This window comes from Cyrtonyx montezumae, unplaced genomic scaffold (genome assembly GCF_038088225.1).
Source record: "Cyrtonyx montezumae isolate F1298 unplaced genomic scaffold, pur_monq_1.0 scaffold_17, whole genome shotgun sequence".
In the NCBI taxonomy this organism is placed as follows: Eukaryota; Metazoa; Chordata; class Aves; order Galliformes; family Odontophoridae; genus Cyrtonyx; species Cyrtonyx montezumae.
In genome coordinates, this window is record NW_027071903.1 from 27110931 (window position 1) to 27131625 (window position 20695).

At 41.8% G+C, this 20695-nt stretch overlaps 1 protein-coding gene across 2 annotated transcripts; it reads right to left on the minus strand.

Annotated features, from left to right (window-relative positions):
- Nucleotides 1-1136: 1136 nt before the first annotated feature.
- Nucleotides 1137-19372, minus strand: FSD2 (fibronectin type III and SPRY domain containing 2). Of its 2 annotated transcripts, none has more exons than XM_065733945.1 (13): nt 19203-19372; nt 16498-17270; nt 16321-16416; nt 15105-15338; nt 13688-13710; nt 12630-12751; nt 11857-12012; nt 10686-10820; nt 9759-9912; nt 8727-8860; nt 6440-6572; nt 3706-3882; nt 1137-1509 (listed from the first exon to the last, which is right to left on the minus strand). In XM_065733945.1, the coding sequence occupies exons 2-13, from the start codon at nt 17227-17229 to the stop codon at nt 1257-1259; spliced, it is 2349 nt and encodes a 782-aa protein (XP_065590017.1). In that variant the 5' UTR covers nt 17230-17270; nt 19203-19372; the 3' UTR covers nt 1137-1256. The 2 variants fall into 2 exon arrangements, with proteins under 2 accessions (XP_065590017.1, XP_065590016.1); XM_065733944.1 differs by having other exon boundaries at nt 18908-19372.
- Nucleotides 19373-20695: the final 1323 nt, after the last annotated feature.

Sequence of the window (20695 nt, forward strand, 5' to 3'; positions counted from 1 at the left end):
ACATTTCTTCTCTTATTTTCTCAGCCATTTGGGGAAAAAAAGAAAAGCTTTTGGCACACAGTTCTACATCAAGTCTGTAAATTTTCCCAGGCTTTATTTATAAGGACCCTGTCTGTCATAGAGACAACCTGTTCCTGTCAGACCCAAAGAATGGAAGATTTGAACCAATTATTTTTGTAATGAATGTACAATAAATCTGTTGAAAAGCTCTCTCTTAATGACTCTTGCTTGAATTCTGTTAGTTTTGACACCTGCAAGTGTGAGGCTGTTAAGAGCTGTACAAGCCTGCTTGATGGGCAGTTTCTGTCCGATTGTCTGGAATCTGGAAATGAAGTGTAAACAAGGACATTGCAGGTGAGTGCTGGGCCAGTGCTGCTCCTTTCAGCACACAGTGGAGGCCCTAAGCTTCAGGGACACCACATCAGAGATTGAAAACTTTTTGTGTTGAGGAGTGGGGGAAGAATTTGTGAGTGGAGGACATGCCAATGCAGAGGTGAGGACGGTCACAAAAAAAATAAGCATGATTTAGACTTTGCTATATGAGCACTGCAAAAAGGCATCTGTGTGACTTTGTTCTTTTTCCCTAGATAAATGAGGAGCGTGTGTATTTGGTAAGGGTGTTGTTTTTTGTTGTTTTCATGTTTTGAGACTTTAGGGCATGCTTGATTATCTCAGTAAGCCTCACTTTCAGTCTTCCTGCTGAGTATGATATGTGCTAACAGTTCACACACTTGAGGGAGGTGTAGCTGATGATGTTGTGCAGGCTGTGTGGTGATAAAAATACTTGATAGTGAGATCAGCTCCGTGGTTAATGTTTTCAGCTTTGTCTAGCATCTGTATAGTGATTATGCCTGTTGCTGTTTTGGCTTCAGCTTCTCAGAAGACGTAAGAGTGGAGTTAATGATCCCTGTGGAACAGGGGATTTCCCAAGATATAAAGTGGGTATTGGAGGAACAAATAATCCATCTGTCACTGGTGGTTGGTGTCACTTGTGGGAAGGATGGTATCTGTTTCTAACCCTAAAGCATTCTGTAAACAGCTCCAGGGTGCTGATGAGTTTTGTGACTGTAATGGTTTTCTGCAAAAATGTTGCCTAAGGTGAGATAAAATTGTTCACAGAGCTTAGGCCTGGCAGCTTGTTTGGTCAGGGATACTTGGCTGTGTTGGGAGAGCTGGTTTTTAGGGAGTGTGATGGGGCGATGCTGAGAATTTCTCAGTGTTCAATATGTGTAGGTATGGCAGTTGAGGAATGCAGGTTATAGGAGGGCAGTCCATGGGGGTACTGTAATACCAGTATGTACCTTTAGGGTCCCAGGTGTTTCCAAAGCAAAGCAGGGATGGACATAATGCTGGAAGTGGAAGTTGAATGTGTAAAGGTGCTGGGCAATATCAGCATTGTAAAATGACAATCTGTAGCTTTCATAGTCCAACAGGATGCCAATCTTTGTGGGGGGAACAGTAATTCTGATATCTGGTGTCATCCCACTGTGCAGAAATTCGTATTTGTGCCTATGGGCAAGAAACACAGTCAGAAATACCCCAGGGTACTTTGCATGCAGACATGTTTTGATATGTTTTCTTGCTTCACATGCATGGTAATGACAATCCTGTCCCTTTTCCCATGTGTCTAATATTTATTGCCCCAGTCCCATCCACTCTGCTGAGCAATGCTGTACACTGCTTTTCCACACAGGCTTATCCTTCAGTGCTCAGACCTGCCTGCCTCACCTGCATAACAGGCCTTTATTGCATATCTACCTACATCTGGCTGAAAATGGGCAGGTAGTGACATTTAGGGCAGGACAAGGTCAAAGGGACATTCTGTTTTTCCCAGCTATTATGCTTTATCCAAAGACGTCCTTTCCTTGGTGAGGGAGCTGTGCTCTGCTAGGCAGGTTAGGCTTTCCCTAAGCAACACTTCTCAATCTTGCAGCTTCATAGTTGTAGGTGCAGTCAAGGGAAGAACTGGTGAAATGACTCAGTTCTGTCCTTCCAGGCCCTGCAGTGCTTCCCACTTACTCCCGAGGGCCTGTGGTACTGAGTCCTCTTTCCTGCCAAAGGCACAGGAACTGGAAATGCTCACGCCCTCAGACTGCAGCAGCAGTGAGGGATCATAATCCCTCAGGCAGAGGCTGGCTGACTCAGTGTGACTCTGCATCCTCCAGGCTATTTGATGTCATATTTCAACCCCTGTTCTCAAAGTGACATTTCTGGCTGCTTTTCCTATAAGACTTCATGCTGCTCAGCCTGGGTGCTGCTGATGGGGACTTTCCAGTCTTCAGTTACTAGAGGGTAACCTCTAATCATGATTCCTGTCCTGTGTTTTAATGGAGGCCAGGAAGGTGCTCTGTACGTAATTGCTTTGTCATGAGGGTAGCCCTTCTTCATGTAGTCACTGTTTGAGTAATGCCAAGATCCTTTAGCACTTACTCAATCAGCTGTCCCTAGTGTGGCACGCTGCAACCAAAAATATGAGAATTTGATGGGAACATGCACTGTTCTGGGGAGAAACTAAAAGATTTATTCAGTAAAGCAAGTTATCTGGTATTTCACAGGGGCCAGCTTCTTCACTAACCACCTTCTCCACCCACACAACACAAACCTGAGAAAATTTCCCTGCAGAAATGGGTATGACACTGACTCAAACAGAACAACAGCCTCATTCTGTTTTCTCTTCCCTGAAGTCCATGCTTATTGCTACAGAAGAGTAAGAGCAAACCTCAATGTACCTCTTAGATCAATGTAGCAAGGAAATAAAATTAGCCTTCCTGCAGTGTATGGGAGAGTCATCAACTTCAGTGGGTTTTGTCTCCCTCATTAAGCAGTGTTTCTTGCTGTGTGGGAGGCAAATGTCAGCATTGCTAAGAACTTTAGTTATGCAGCAGGCCAATGGCTGGGGAGCTGTGAGCAGCAGGCATCTAGGAACATGTGCTCTAGACAACCGAGCTACATCTAAAACTCTCCCTCCTTACCAACAGACAGGGGACAGGAAGCATTGGTACCATGCTGTGTCATCATTACCATCTGCTGGCAGTGTGCATGCTGGGGCACTCAGTGCCTTGTTCAAGAGGACCCAGCACTGCACTGGTAACTCTTAGTGGTTGAGTGCCATTTACAGGCTATAGGAATTACTGGAGGATGTCTGGGATGGAAGTTTTCTTGCTCCTTGGATGCTTCACAGTGTGCCCGTATTACACATGCAATTCAAAGGTGATACTAGTTGAGTTGTCATTGCCCAGGGGAGAGACAGAGGATGCAGCTGAGGTGTGAGGGAGGTCTGGCATTTCTGCATGCAGGTGTGGTTAGGTACCTCCAGGAGGATATGAAAGCAAGTTTCATACAAATGGTTTTATCTAGATAAGTACTTTCTAGGTGATACGGACTTAACTGGGATTTCAGTGACCTAACAAGGCATTTATAGCTAACTTCTGTAGAGGAGTTTATTCAAATTTGTTCCTGGGACTGCCCCTTTCAGTGTGAGAATGGCACAAAGCAGTGGGATTTGCTAGAAGGTTCCAGTTTCTTCCAACACTAGTTCACAGTGCCAGTGGTGGAAATATTCACAGGCCCCAGTTTAAGTGTTTGTCCTGTGCTTTGATATAAGATCTCTGCCTGGCCCCAAGTAGGAGCTCTTTGCTGCTCAGCCTGCAGGTGTATGTGTAGGAGGTGTTCTTATAGGAGAGCTGTACCCTCCACAGCCCTTACCTTGATGGTGTGATGATGTGCCTCATGCACCAGGATGAGTTGTTTGCCCCCAGATAACCATGTCTTGGAGTGTTTTCAAAAGCCACACCAATTCTGTACTCTGTATCTTCCTCAGCTTCCACCTCCCAGTAATGCTTTCCTGGAAAAGGGATCAGACTGCCCAAGATCCCGATACACCTGTGAGAGGGACGGGAATATGCTCAGTCAGGGACTCTTTGCAACACTAGCTATGTAATGTACCCGGATGTTACATATTGATAAACAAAAGTTACAATTATTGTTTCCTTAGCAGCGCTGCATGAGTTTTCAGTAAAGTGAAGTCCACATGCTGAGGATCTGACACATAACCTCCAGGTTTATTTGTGATTCCAACTCTGTTTTACCTTTGGGTAGCTTTGTATGAATTAATGCCCTGGGCACTTTTGGGAATGGGGAGAATAGCATCCTGCACTGCCTGAGATTTCTGGGGAAGAGAGTGCTTTGGTGAACCTCAGTGTAGCAGGGGGAAAAAAATCTACATGCTTTGTGTTTTCTTCTCACAGAACTCAGGGCTTAAGGGTCACCTACCATCAGGAATGGAGTGTTGTAACAATATGAAACTCCTGGTCAGTTGAGGAGGGGGAGACCAGCCTGTGCTGTGGTTTACAAGCAAATACTGCACACAGTAGCAGACCTTGGAATATATTTAGGTACCTGGGTGATTTGACAGTAGGCCGTGGTTTCTATCCTTTAAAAAGATGGGTAATAGAGATAATGACAACACAGCTCAGAGAGAACTGTCAGCTTGATTTACAAGCACAGTTTCAGAGTCAAAGGAGCTGAGGGCTTTGAAGATGTAAGTCTGCAAACACAGACTCTGAAACAACAAAATTGGGCAAAACAGGCAGCACCAAATGCTTCTGAAACACCCTAACTCAATAGAGGGCGACTTATCCTGTAAGACTACATCCCAGTTCTGCTTCAGGGAAATTACACAGTGTATTTGTATTAATTGTCATTGCTGCATTGCAGGGCGTAGTAGGTTTCAAAACACTCCTAAAGTTTTGGATGCAGAGTCACAGCCTGTATGCTTCCATGGTAGGATCGTGTAGGAATGTAAATTAAAAAGATGAATGATGTTGCTGGAACATTCTGAGCTCATCTGCCTGCAAGTGATACTGTATTCAGCATGATGAGAGCCTGATGTGTAAGGACAGGAACAGTGAGTGTGGATTGTACCTTGTGCCACCTCAGCAGCAATCACATTACTAAGTGTACTGTTCATTGGAAGTGCATGTAGATTTAGTGGGAATAGCTTAAAGGTTGATGAAATTGAGAGTCAGAGAGGTTGTGCTGCTACAGCTTGAAAAGGAATGATGCCAAATAGATAGGCAAACACAATATTACTGTACTAATGGGAGCTACAGACCCACCAAGGCAAACCTGAATCAGACTGTAGGAGCTGGTGTGGTTAGAAAGCGTATTAGCCTACTGGAGATCACAGAGACTTTAGAAAGAAGAGTTTGTGATGTAATTTCCTTGTGCAAGTATTAGTCATTTCAACATGGGAGCTTTTTATTTTTTTTTCCACGGTATCTTGGCATGAAGGAGGCTTTTGAGAGTTTAGAGTGGCATCAAAATCATCCTCAGAGTTCAGAATGATATGAGTGCTGGCTGGCTGTTTATGTGAGACATAAAAGCACCCTGTAGAAGGGTGGGTGAAATCCCATTTAGACTCATCATGATGACTTAAATGAAGAGAATCTTCTCTCCTGGCTCTTTTCAGCAATGCTCCCTAGTAACATTGCATGGCAAAAACAGCCTTGCATTTCCATCGAGGGGCTAAGTTGTGACTGTGTATTGCTATATGTTTGCCGATACCTCTCCTACTTACATGTTATTTCTGTGGTGCTGATTAGAAACTGACACATTTCAGCAAGCTAAGGCCCTAGCTTTAATGGCAAAGGACCTAATTCTGTTTTGAAACAAAAATCTGTACGCCCAAGTAGCATGAGCTAAGCAAAGAGTTGGCCAACTCAGCAACATTTTTCAGCAAAAGGTAAGTATATACCTGTTCAAATTTAGCACAGTGTCCAACTTGTGTAAGTAGATTTATATAAAACTGGCTGGCTGCATCTGTAATCCTCTTTGCTAACTTGCATTGACTTCCAAGTGGTGTTTAAGTCCCAAAGAGTAGCTGGAGAGAGTTCAGCTCACAGAATCAGTGAGAGCTGGCTGAATACCCCATTGGATACTTCTGTCATCTATTTTAAAAGTATCTATGCTCCATTCCACAGAAGCCCCTTTGAAAGAAGAGGTTCAAATGCCTAAGGCACCAACAGTAGTGTTTTTGTTGTTGTTACTGTTGTTCTGTCTGCTTGTTTGTATTCTGTGTTCAGTGGCTTCCATTGAACAGCCCTTAAATTGTAATGTGTGAGACCAAGGAAGGATGGGCAGAGCCCCATGTATGAGTCTGCATCACCCTGGCGTCTTGCAGAGAAGGGGACAATAAGGAGGGAGAAACAGCCAGCAGAAAGGAGCAGCTCCTCAAGTCTTAAAAATGTGCAAGTGCTTGATCACTATACTTAAAGATAACCTAATAATTATAAAAGTGTTTTAAGTGCTGTATTAATAGTAATTTTTTTTTTGTGTGTGTGTGTGTGTGACACTTATCCAGGTTCTTTGGGCTGTGAAGAATTAAGTAGGAAGAAGTTTCAGAAATGAATAGAAGCTGGTGAAAAGTTGTCATGTTTACCTTGTAAAGCTGTTGTCATAGACGGGCAGATCACACTCAGGGTTTTCCAGTTGATCACATGCAATTGTAAATCCATCACCCAGAATTGCCAATAAAGGATGGGCTGTGTCCTCATTAAGACAGAAGTAGGTTCCTGCAAGAGAAAAGAATGCGTGAGAACTTCAGCAACTGCTAATGGCACTATGGTTTGCAACAAGGGTGGGGAGGAAATGTTTGGATCCACAAAAAGAATAGCTAGCATTCTGGAATGAATCTGGCTGACACTGAGAGGACAAGGTTGTCTGTTTTGAGATCTTCAAATAAATGGGTGTTACAGGAACAACTTACAGCTTAATACTGTTTAGTTACAGCCTTGTTGAAAAGCAGAAAATAGGCCTTAGCCTTGTTTTAAATCCAGCCAAGGTTCAAAGCTGCAGGCATTGTGCAGGAAGCTATTCAAAGATGACAGCTCCTTCCTGCAATAGACTGTCCAATTCCAAGTCATATTCCTCAGAGGTGAAGTGATATATTTTTAGTAGCCTCTGAAAGTAGAAGGAAGGGGTGGAGAGGTTTTAAGTCCTCTCCATTGCTCCACTCTCCCACATAAATGCTAGGCATATTTTGAAGAGAAGGGATGACTCCCGAGGTGACATATGCAACAGACCAGTGTAGAGTTCATTCCCCAGCAGTTCAGTCTCTCCTTTCTGCCTGCCATTACCGAGTGCAGGCTGAATGCCACTGATGCCAGAGACTCTGGAATTGCCTTCCCCAGAGAGTGACTGCTGAAAATGTCCCCAGTAGTGTGTGTCCACCACTGCCCAAGGGCTGTAGCCCAACACAGCCCTCCTGTTTCAGCAGCTTCTCAGCACAGCAGCCCTCAGAGAGTTAGGGCAGTTAAGCCGAGGTGAAAGTACTTCTGTCTTTCTTCCTTTGGAGACTTCATGAAACAGGTCTGAGACACAACACTCTGCAGATGAGGCGTGTGCATCACAGCTGCTGTTTGTGATTTGTAGCTGTGTATCAAACCCAGTAAATAAGAATCAAAGGTCATTCCCAGTGCTGAAGCTGAGATCTTGCAGCTGAAAGAGCAGTTTGCTATGGCTGTTTGCATAATGTAGACTCTGAGAAGTTAAATCGCAACATGCTAATCCAAAATTATAATCAAGCTGCAAGTTACTTCAGTGCAAATATAATACAATGACAGAGCAATTAAAGGCATGTGCTGCTGAAAACAAACATATGCTGTGCTAGCAGAAAGAGTAATTTCAAATACTGAGTTTGATTTAAGTAGTTGAAAAAGACACAAACTAAAGTCACACAATTAGGGCCTTCCTGTTTGGGGTTTTAAGAATGATCATTTCTTTTCTGATGTGTTACCAGTGTAGCCAGAGCTGTGTTAAAGCTCATTTGTAGATTAATTACTTACATGGGTCAACTTTCTGAGTAAAAACAGTTTGCAAATCTCTCACAGAAGGTAAGTGCAGAAGAGTTGCAAGTATGGCATAAATGCATTTGTGAATGAAATTGGAGGTTTGGGACACCCCAGTGACGTTGAAACTCCATTATAGTGGTGGTAAAGATGAAAACAGGTGTCTACCTATGAGCCATTAATCTGAGCTCTGATTAGAGATAGGGAGGGAAAAGAGCTTCTAATTTCCCCTTGGGGGAGATGGTAAATGCTTGTTTAGTGTGGCAGTAAAAGCAGAGATGATAACAGTACTGTGATAGTTACCAAAGCCAGATTTTCCAGTGGAATGCTGGATTGCCTTTTTCCAACAAATGAAGAAGCCTTCAGAGCTTCCTTTAGCCAAGCTGGAGATAATACATACACAGGAAGTTTTGTATGTCTGTATTATTCTGGAAACTGACAGTTATCTCAGCCATACTTTCCAGCAGCTGCATTACAAGGTAAATTGCACCTCAACTTTCTCTTTCCTGGTGCATCAGAACTTGGAAAGCTAGTGATGATATCCAGGAGCACTGGGTTGATCTAGTTTATTTAACGTTTGGAAATTAGTAACTTTCAAGTCTCAAATGAACTGAACAAAACACTTTTTATATTACAGAACTAAAGCAACGCACTTTTGCAAAAGGCTTTTTTTTTGGGGGGGGGAGAGTGTTAGGGATGTAATAGGAGAGGGTAAGGGATAGGAGGGGGTTGGTTTCAGTTCTAAAAGGTTACCAGGTGGGTAATTAGAAGTAAGAGATTAGGACCTGATCCAGACACCACTGAAAACAGCAGGAAGATTTCTGTTGAGATAACTGATGCCACAGTAGGCAGTGGGAGTTGACCCGTGCTGTACAGTACCTGTGGTGTGTATCAGGACAGGTTCACTTCTTTCACTGGAACCACCCAGGTTTAGGGCTTTAACACAAACGTGGTAGCTTTGTGCTGGCTGCAGGTGAATTAGGGCTTCACAGTTAGGAATACCAACAATAGATCTACAGAAAATAAATTAATGGAAAATGATAAGGGAGAACAAGGTTAAGATTATTTTTCAGAACAAAGAAGAAATCACACAATCAGCTTCTTTCATAATTCTTTAACAAAGCTTCTTTTTTGGGGGGGAAAGAGTTGCCAGTAGTAGGGATATGAGAGTCTGAGATTTTTTACTTCTGTTTTTGCCATTCCCCTTATGCCCTTTATATTCATTTTCCATAATCATGTATATAGCTAAATGTACTGACAAGAATATTTCATTTAAATTTCCTTTATCCTTAAAATCTGATGAATGAACTGACAAATCCAGCTTGTTTTTCAGGGAAGGAGATGGTATCTGATTGTCATTGTAACAGAACTGGATTTTTGTGATTGGATTTTATGTACTCCTCCATTTTGGCTGGGTTAAGGATAGTGAAAAAATAAAAAAGGATGAGAAGATTCTTTCACTGTACCCTGGGATACTGAAATGCAGAGCTAACACAGCTGCTCATTACTTACAGTGCCACTCTGGGACCTCCATAGCCAAGTGGTTTGGCATGACTTTAATCCAGTACATTTTTTAAGAATCCAAAGCTTCAACGTATGTGCTTGATGTTACATTACTGACAATGTCAAGGCTAGTTCCTAATCACATCTGACTTTTTCTACTCTCTACCCCAAACAAGTCCAATCATAGGCTACTAAAATGCTTATCATGAAATTCATTTCTTCAGCACAGTATTGTCCGGTGTTCCCCAGGAGTTGTTCTGCACAGCCTTAGACTTGTGCTTTTCTAAACACATTGCCTTTGGCTTTTGACCAAAGGACTGTGGAGCCTTTCTTAGTGCTACCTGAAGCCACGTGACTTGAAATGGTTTCATTACTACAAGTTATGGACTTGGTAGAACAGCGACTCACTCAGTAATAATGTCACCATTTTCTTCATCTGTCAGCTTGGACAGTTCGACTGTGTAGGAATCGACAGGATTTACATCTCTAGATTCCCAGCACACAAGTGCTGCGTTTTCACAGCTTCGTATCTTTTTACTCTTAATTATAGGTGGTGAAGGAGCTAAAAAAAATGGGCAAAAGAGCAATTTAAGCAATTGCTTGTAGATATTTGTAGAGCAACATATTGTCAAAGAAAGCTACCTCCCCAGTTTGTCGATAAACAGCAGGCGTGGTGTTCAGTAGTACTATTCAAAAACTTCATTTGGACTGTAATGTTTCCAAAATAATTAGAGAATGAGCAATGACAAAGACAGGTTATACATCCTTTCTCTTGTTGTTTTTACCTTTGCTGTAAAGGTGCATTCCTTCTCTGCTCTAAGATGTCAAAGATTTCTGGAATGAATGCTTGTAAGTCTCATTCTGACTTTCTCAATTTGATGACAGAATTTCACAAAAGGGAATAGGGATCTATTTTTAATTTTGTTGTGGTTCATCTGCAGGAGGCATTACTGAAGACAAGCCATAGTAATCAAAATGTGCTTGACTAAACTACAAAGGACAGCATAGCAAGTGACCTCACAAAATACCTACAGAGCAGTAAAAGGAGGACTGGCATCCACTTGGAAGGATTGTGAGATTTGAGCCCTGTTCCCAGGTCTCCTATAAGCTTATACTTAAATAAGTTATTCTATCTCTGTCCTTCCCTTCCTTAAATTCTAAAACAGGGCAATTGACCTGATAGGCTCTCCAAATAAAAGTAAGAAACTCCGCTGTAGTCAGAAAACTTACACCAGAGGAAACAAAGCACCCAGAAAGCATTACTGGTGTAAAATCCAAAGGCTATTGTGCATTCCACTATGAAGATCACACAGTCACAAGAACAAAAATGTTTACCTGTTACATAAACAGCTCTTTCACTTGGTGGACTGATGCCTGAAGCATTTAAAGCACTGACCCAAAACTCATATTGCGTATTTGGCAACAGATTAGAAATGGTGCAGTATGTTTCTTTGACTTTTAGCATATGCTCTGAAATGGAAACAACAAAGCATTTAGACTGCCTTTACACAGTTACCCACCCTCCCTCAGAGCCCCCTGAAATAATGGAGTTGTGGCTTATTTTGTGTGCTGAGTTCAAGAGCTCCTGTTCTCCCTACCCTATGATTAGGCTGCTTCACCATGCCTTCCTCTAACAAGGCAGAACTCAGATAAAGCTTCAGTCTCATTAGGAGCAACATCACTCAAAGGAAAAAAAGAAGGAAAGGAAAGGAAAGGAAAGGAAAAAGGAAAAAGGAAAACCACCCACCTGTTGTAGATTTATTTATTTTTTTAATTCCTGCCCTTTCCCACACTGGGGATGCCATCTGGTCAGCTCATCCCAGCTGAAGCAATGTCACTACTCAGTTCTCATTCTTTGCTTTATGAAATTTGGACACGTTCTGCTTCTATTTGGCACTCTGTGGAATTCTCTAGCTGGAGAAATTCTGTGTGCTTTCAGTAAAAGGTTTTGAAACGTAATTATTATTAGCAAATGCAGTTTTATCATAAACCCAGGAGATTTTTGGATGGTCCGATGATTCTTTTTTGGGTGTGTGGGTAATGGGGAGTTACAACCTATTATTAGCGTTGAGATAAACTGTAAAATGACTGTGGGGTGTAAGCAGGCATGCCAATAATATGATGATTTGCTTTCTAAAAATACAGTACTTTGCTGTTGATGTGGTGAATGTGTGCTTAAATGCAGTTTCTGCCTTCCTGAAAGGAAATGCTTTTGTTGAGACCTGGCTCTATCCTTTGCTCCCTTCCCATTCCTGCCATCCCACCTGCTCCCCTGGACCTGTCTTTGTTTCTGTGATGGGTCCTGCTGCAGCTGGCAGCGTGGAAGACCTGGCAGAGGATGAGTGACAAAGCCATAAGCTCGAGCTATGGTGGCACATATGTTGGTAGCAGGGAGAGTAGCTATAGAAGGGTCACTGGTTGCTACAGCAAAATCCAGGAGCACTTTGGAACCAGTTGTTTTGTCAGCAGGGAATGAAGTGTCCCTGTGTTTCTCGGTCACCTTTACCTGTTTGTTCATCACTGTGCCTTTCAGTGCTCACTGGTTTATAGCACAGCTGGTAGCACTCCACAATGTCATCTGAGAAGAGGCCCCAGCAAACTCTCAGTGAGGTGCCAGTTGCTGCATTGGGAGCCTGAGGATTCATCACAGGGGCACAAGGAGCTGCACAGGAGAAAAATGGGTCATTTTTTGAATGTATAACAATGTTTAAGAAGCATGATCTGTTACTCACTGGCAAATACTGCCAGAAATGGTTTACTCTCTCACATCTTTTTTTTTTTTTTTAATCACTATGAATTTGGTTTTTGCTGTGGTTCCTGTAGGTGACAGGAAAAAGTTTGCCTAGTAGCAGAGAAGCAAGCTACTGTCATATGAAAGCTAGGCAGGCTGTTTAATACAGTCTGGTGTCGCTCTATACTTTGTTCAAGCTATTACAAGCAAAGACAATTTATCACCAAACTCTGCATATCTGCTCTGATACTTGAACAGAAGGGGCAAGTCTTTGTGAGTCTTCTAGGAAATCACCCAGCAAAAAGAAAGATGACCAAACTTGAAATTTATGGTAATTTTATACTGAAAACAAATGAAAAAAAAATCCAATTATAGCTTCCTGAATCTCTGTACATATAAGCAAACAAAAAATATCAAGAGGGTGAACTAGAGGGAAGCTAAATCCGCCTCTGCAGTTTTCTTCTAAAAGAAGTAATGGGCTTCAGTTTAATGCACACATTTAATTAAATGTAAATAGGTCTAAAATAATTATCTGATAGGAAGAATACCTGGAATAGTATTAATGGAGTTCATTAATTGTTCAACTTCTGAGAAATCTATGGCACGCTCTTCAAAGTCTGGCTGTGTTGAAAGCTTTAAATTCACTTCTTTCTTTAAGAATTCTTTCAATCTAAAATAATAAGAAAAAAATGTTTAATTGGAAGTGTCACAGTATTGGAGATACCATTCTATGTTAATCTATTGTCAACAGCAAACTCTATTTCAAAACAGCTATTTCCTTAAAACAATCTTTCCATAGTTATACACATATCCATGCTCTTTGCTTGGACATGTGTGGCCACACATCAGATTATTGCTCCAAAATGCCAAATCCAAATAGCTGGATGCAGATGGGACTGAAGGACTGTACTTTGTCTGCTCTACTCTTGCAGTGAGGCTACTGAGGTGAGACTTCCCCTAGCCCTGGGTGGGAAGCAAGCCATTAGTTCCATGATTTTCATCTTGTTATTTAGAATTCATGACTCTGTTACTAATTCAAGACTTCATGGTTGTAGGTGGTGTAAATTTGAAACAGAGGAGTATCTTTTCTGTGTGTTTTCATCATGGATGACAGTCAATATATCTTTTTGCAAATGATTTAGCGTTCTGTAAGATTTCTTCCAGCTGCTGTAACACCTTTCACAATCTGTCTTGAGCACCCACAGCTTGACTTTCTACCCTGCTATATTAATGTATAAATAAGCTTGTTGCTAGTTTAGTTAGGGAGGCCAGTTTTAGGCAGATTTGTATCCAGAGCCTTTCTTTCAAAATCTTTAGAAATCCTGTTTCTCAGTCACTGAAATCTATTCCTTATGACTAAGCTGGAAACAGTGATTTATTCATGCTCTCTCTTTTTTTTTTTTTTTTTTTTTTTGAAATTAGCTCAAAACTTGTTTTGAATGTTGAACTTCTTAGAGCAACTTCTCTTGCTGCATTTTGAACAAGAAATACTAGCTAGGTGAAATCTGCGTGCCTGAATGGAATGTAGAACATGCAATTTGTCTCCAATAATAGATCAAATTAGCAGGAAGTAATGTGACACAAAATCCCAGACTGTGAATACTACCTGTCAACCATGGTTACTGCTGCCTGTAGAAAAAAAGAGAGTTTGCATTAAAGACAGAAAAGATACATTTTTTTTGCATAAGGCCAAAGCAGACTACATTGTGCTGTTGACCCGTGCTATATGAATTTGTTCCAAATGCAGCCTTTATAGTGAGCTAATCAGCTCTCACTCAGCCCTAGGAGCAAAGCCTTGTGTAGCAGCCCATTCTAGTGGATCCTAGGTCAATCTATGATAGCATGCAGTATCAAGCACTTACCAGCATCTACCCATTTAGACTCTAGACTCCTTCCTTCCTCAAGTGTCCAAAGTCCCAACAGATCCTTTACAAACAGAAGCCAATGATGTCGGCAAAAAAACTGTGAAAGGATCTGCATTGGAAGGAATCTAAGAATTACTACCATAATTTATCCAACCTGGAGCCATACTGTGAACAGTCTGTGAGACCCAGGGCCAGTGCTGCTCTGCAGCTGGTTGGACAGAGTGGCCTTTTCTCTTGAAGGCAGACATTTGGCCCCTGGAGAGATCTAAGCTGCTGAGAGCTCAAGAGCAAAAGCTATTCATTGAGAGGACCCTCAGTGCCACCCCTAAAAGACTGGAACAATGGTTCTTATGAATAATGTAAAACAATGAGCTAAGGAGAAGATAAGGTTATTGCCAGGGATGCAAAGGGAGAAGTAAGCCCATGAAAAGAGCCCAACTGGTTGGACTGACACAGCGAAGTTGTTCCACTGGAACAGATGGGAAGTGTTGGAGCGGTGTTTTGTTTAGTGTTCAGAAGTTACTGTGGCTGTGCTATAGAAATGCTCCCTCTTAGCCACATCACAGGACAGCTCAGTTTAGAGCAATCACTAATCAGCAGTGAAAATTTTTGTATTTTTTTTTCAATTATTTTTCAACCTGGTAAGAAAAACAGTCTCAACACCTTCTTGACAGTGGGATTCATCCATCGCTTTGTGGGAACTCATGATTTGTTTGGTTTGGAGCCTCATGTTCAGCTGAACTGTTCAACAAAATGAGCAGAAAAAGAAACATCTTCCAAAGTGGATGCATCAGCCTGTCTGCTGTGATTCTAGTGTACAGCACTGAGCCTGAATGAGGCAGTGAACACTGTTGAGCATTTCCAGTTTCCTGAGGTAAGTTTTTTAGAGAGGTGTCTTCTCCCTAAATCCTTCCAAGACTCATAAATTGTTGAGCAACCAAGTGACAAACATCTGCCGCTGCAGCTGTATTTTGGCCCCATCGTCTTGCCCTACTAAGTCAGTGTGACCATGCCAAACACCTGCAGCAGCGACAGCACATGGACCAGGCACCCCAAATTCTCTCAAGCGATAAAGTTGCTTGGGGACTTCCCAGGTGGAAGCTACCTGCAAGCTGCAAAAAGCATTTAGAAGGGGTCTTGTCAGTCAAAGCTCTTTACCTTCAGAAAATTGACTTTGTCATTTTCCTGGTAAAGCTTGTGGGTTGTGTCCATCAGCTCCTTGCAGGTGTCAAGATGTTCCCCACAACTGACCAGCTGCTCATATAGTGCTTCCAGCTTCTGCCTCTTCTCTTCCCCCAGTGCTTCCAACTGTTCTTCATATTTCTGAGCAAGCACTTGCACTGCGTCATTGTAATGCACCTCAAAGTTCTGCTCCTGCCTTCCAAAATTCTCCTGCAAGGCATTTAGGATTATGTTGTTTGATGTCAGACCTGAATCATAACTCACCCAAAGTCTTTCTTGGGCCTGCCTAAAATTCTCCTTGCCAGGGATGCAATGGCAATAAACAGAATGTGCTACTTGACTGATTTGCATTTTTAAGTGTTTATTCTAATCGTTCACCCCCACTGAGGCAAAAGAGAGTGTCAGAGTTGGTTCCAGACATCAAAAGCATCAGAACTGTCTCCAATCTAAACCCGGGAAGCACTAATTGGGAAATATCCTAGCCATAATCTCCCAAGTATTTCCACCTACACAGTCAAGCGTATCCTTTCACTAGAGAAACCATGGCAACCCAGTTGGATCTCTGGATTTGCTCAGGGAGAGCTGAGCAGTTAATGCTGGTATCCTCACTCACTGCTGGAGAAAGCATTAGGAAGGAAGACTGAAGGAGCCAGCAAGACTCTATTGCCAGCAGCTGCCCACTGCTCAGGCACCAATGTTCTTTAGTACCACATGCAACAGAGAAAAGACAGTAGGTGCTTTGAGTTACTACTTCCATCTGACTTGCAGTCAGCTGGGCCCCTTTTCCCAGGGCCAAGCTGATATCAGCTATACAGGAGCACAAAGCCTGAAGTGCTGCATCTTGATGCACCTGGTACAAAGGCTTCTGTAAATGAAACATTGTGAACACAAATGGTACACTGTGGATGGATTTGTTAGATCACAGGTCTTTGGCCACTTAAAACCAAGTCCCTCTGAGTGGGGGTGGCTTTATTTCTGAATGCAAGTGGTTTAATGTGTTTTTACTAGCCCATCTAAAACATGATGAATGATTGGGATGAACTTTCCTGAGTATCTTAGTCCAGGCAAACCCCAAGATAACTCTGTGCTCTGTCACTGTAATTACCTATGCTGTTAAAAACAAGATACTGTGATTCTGTCAAAACAGTTCCACCCCAGTACCAAAGTGTTAACCCAAGGAGAAATGCCTTACCTCTACAGTAATGAAGATCTCCTCCAAGTGGCTGGCAAAGTTTTCCACTTGAGCAATCTGCTCTTCCAATTTGCACATGTTTCTATGAATCTCCTCCTACCAGAAAAACCCAGCATGAATCTCAGTATGTCCAAACACTCTTTTAGAGGCGCCACAGTACACTTATTCTATTCTTACCTTTTCGCTTTCCACAGCACTGGATAACTGAGCCACTTCATGATCCTTGTGCTCACCAAACAGTTTGTCAAAAGCTCGGATTGGTATCTTGCATGTACAGCAAAAAACATCTGCTGTTTCTTCCTCCTCACTGACAGCCTGGCTGCTCCGCTCATCTGACATGCCACTGCTGCTAAGCCCCTCTCTGGACCATGTGTGGCTATCAGCTTCATCCTCTGCTCTGGCTTTGCTCTGATCTTCATCTTGAGGAACCTCATCAGGAAGCCCCTGGTGCTTCGTGCTTTGACTTTGATCTTTCCCTGGAGAGCTGCTTTTTGATCCATTGTATACAGAGTCTTGCAATCCTGCTTTTTGTGTGTGAGTGGGTAGCCATTTGCTGCCCACTGTCTCCAGATGTCCTCCAAGAAGCTCAAGCTCTTTTTCTCTGTCCTCATCAAGCCCATACATCTTGGCCAGCTCTGCAACCTCCTTTTCCAAGTCATACCTAGCTTCCTGTGAGTTCTGACATTTTTCACTACTCAAAGCAGATTCCCTTCTGGTATTCCCAAGAAATCTGCTTTCTTGACCAGATGGCTCTTCGGGAAAGATATCAAACCTCTCGTTCGATCCATAAAGATCCATGTGATAAAATATCAAGCCTTCAGTTTCACTAGAATTTGGAATTTGTGGAGAATGACCAGGGTATTGGTCACTATTTTCATACTCTCTTGCACTGACAGATCTGGATGACATTTGTATCCTCTGTGAGGCTTTTGAGGCAATGAATCTCAGTCCTATAAAAGACAAATACTAGTTATATACTTAGATATCAAGCATATGTTCTTGCTTAAAAATGTAGAAAGGAATAGGTTTGGCTGAGGAGAGCTCTGGGCCTAGAGGTAGGCATGGGAAAGGCTAAAGCTAGGAGCTTCATTTCCTAACGGGATGCTTGGCTTTTCTCACCTCTGTGCAAAGTACAGCTGAGAGCTCTCTTTTTTGTGTATCTTGTGTTTTCTGAGTGGCTCATCTGTGACCTGACATCTGAATTCCAAACTGTGGAGTAGTCCCATCTTCAGCTCTACAATGGGATGTGCTTCAGGTGCAATTGGAGATGGACTGTTTCGAGGTTTGTTCACCCTTCAGCTCTGTTTCTGAACTGTAATTCAGGAATCCTGTAGGATGCCCCCTCTTGTGACCACTGATGCCCCATAAAATGTTAGCTAATGACCTGAAAAATCCTGTTTTTGATTTTTCAGGTTGTCTTTCTTGAAATTGAAACTTGTTCCTTTTAGCTTTATTCTCACTCCAGTTCTCCAGTCCATCCCATCAAACAAGGATTAATACTGCTCTTTGGGGATTTCAGGTGTTGTGAAAGTATATTTTTAAACATAAATGAAGTTTGCAGAAAAAGATCCATGATGATCACCATGATAAAGCATGGAAGGAAAGCATGGAAGCTCCAGGAAGCAAGGCAGACCCTTGAACTGAGGGAAGCCTGCTCTGACCCAGAGCTTGCACACTTCATTCATCCTGTGCAATGTGGGAGCATATGGAAATGAAATGCAAAGCTGTATGATAAAGCAGATGCATGTGGGACAACATTAAAGGTACAAAGGCAATCTTAATGCTGACTCCTCAGGTCCACTCCTTCCCACATCCTGCTATTAATAACAGGAAATGAAATAATGCTGGTACAGGGAGACCACCAGGTGCTCTGTCAGAGCCGCAACATCCCCCCAGCCCTCCACTGCTCAACAAAATCATGGCTGCAAAACTACTCAGCTCTGTTCTTCTAGCAATTGACTACTACAATGAGCAGAGTTCATGCAAATATTTCAGCCAAGTATTAATGAATCTATAGTTACATCTAGTCCTAATCCAGTGAAACAGACAGAACCTTGGAAACCATTTTCTCAAAGAAACTAACAAATGAAAACCCCCAAAAGCTAAAAATTCAGTAATTCATCAGGATTTTAGGAGCTTCTGCAGAAGCTTTCACATAAGCTTTGCTTTCAAACTACTTTTGACAGTCTTCATAGTTACAAGTACTTGCTATCACCTCAAATTTGTTTAATCGATATTTTACTAATATTTTTGAGGATTACTTAGCTATCAGTGTCAACAAATTCAGTGACTTATTAGAAATCTACTTATTGAACTGCTGAAAAATGCTAAGAAATTTCCCACTCTCTAGTTGGATATCAATGACTGAGACCAGTCCAGCCCCCTAGACCTCTAAGAAAATATACACAGAATTTCACTGTTTTCTTCTGGCACTGCAGAAATGAATGTGGATTCTAGAGCTAGCAATTTCACACTACAGACAAAAAACACGTAAGTTATGCAGAAATACCATTGTTTATACTAGAGCTGATAAAATAAATCATGCAAATTCTACCATACGGAATACAGAAAAGGTCTTGAAACATACCATCAAGTGTTGTCTGGCTCCCACAAAGACTTTTTTCCCCATAATTGCAACAATAAGGCTTGCTTTGCAAGCTACAACTAACTAAAAAAGTGAACAAGTATTTTTCCTACCAAAATAAAGTTAAATTACATAAGTTAAAATGAGCATAATTAAGCTTGTCTGGAACCCTGCTTCCTAAATAAGATTTTCAGATGATATGTTTGCTCAGTTTACAGACGCAGATACAATTACAGTGAAGAATGTTTAAGTCCGTGACCATCAATAATCAAAAAAATACAGCAAAGAATGTTACTACCTAAAAACTTGCCTTCTATCTTAAGACGTCATAAATTCTTCTGATAGCTCAGATGACATCAAACTTCACATTTATTCCCTATAGTAAGAATTAATTCACACAAAAGCAATTCTCTGCCACTTTCCTATGACTGCAGTTGGAAGACTTATTGCAGTAACTCTAGACTGCCTCTTTCCTCAGATAGGGACATGCCAGCAATGAGCAACGGCACAAATATAGATGTGCCCCAGCTGTCCTTGAGCAGCACAGCACTTGAGTGTCACCAGGACGAACGCCATCCACCGAGAAAAGGCTCTGATGGTTCTGTGCAATTCCTGGAGCCAGTGTACTAGGAACATTTGTACAGAGTCCTCTCGAAAGCCAGAGCACAGTTTTAGAGCGGATATTAACAAACCCAGCAGACTGCAGTTATGACTCTAGACATGATTTCCAAGGCCGTGGTTCTAGGTACATTATCTTGTGTTGCATACAAAAATGTGCATTCTTCACAAACAAATTCAAATGGATATACACGTGCATACAGCAGAACAGTTAAATGGAAAAGTCTGTGTTGTTCTTTGCAAAAGTTTTATGGTAAAATCTGTGTATCAAATCACTAGAAACTTTGCTAGTGATTTGATTTGGAATCAAGATTGGATTCTAGAAAAGATATCTAGGAAAATATAAAAAACACAAGAATTTAGGAAAAAAAAAAGTCATGCATTACATGCACTTCTACACCATCCTCATTCTGTGTGCGTATGCTGGGCCTCTGGAAAGCTATTTATAGTGAAGCAAGTGGCTAATGGCCAAGCCAGGGGAGGGTTTTCACAGAAACATAACCCTTCAGTCTGTGCTCAGCAGTGGATCACCTGATAAAAAACAGGCATGTATTACTGCTGAACATTGTGATTACTTGAGCCCACTCAAATCCACAAACCTTTCAGTTGACCAGAATACACAATGTTCTGCTTGTAAACCTGCTAGTGAGCTAACCGTGCTGGCAGGAAATGTTTAAGAGTGTTTGAGAACATTGCAGCACATACTTCTTGAGCTCAAAGGACAGTAGGATGGGAAACGTCTATTGCATTTTGACAGAGCTCTGCTTTTTCCTCCATCCAATTACACTTGGTGTAATTTCCTCACATTTTTAGCAGTGCAATTGTTGGCTGCTTCAGTAAGGAATTACAAGTTAATTACCCATGTAGTCCTAATCTCATTACTGCTGATAGTGTCTCTATCATCGGTAAGATCAGAAGATCAGAACAGATATGTTTTCACATAAATGATGCAGCCTTTGCAAGAATGTTAACATTTATGCTGTCAGACAGATTCTATTAATTTTTCAGAGAGCTTATTTATGCCTCTTTGTTGTTAATCTACAATATCTCACAGGCTTTCATCTCTTGAAAAATTAGTAGTGTCAGCTTTACTTCCAGAGACCAGAACACAGTGTTTTGTTTACCGTAAATTAAATTCAGCCTTGATCACAAGCCTGAGCGAGAGATATGTGC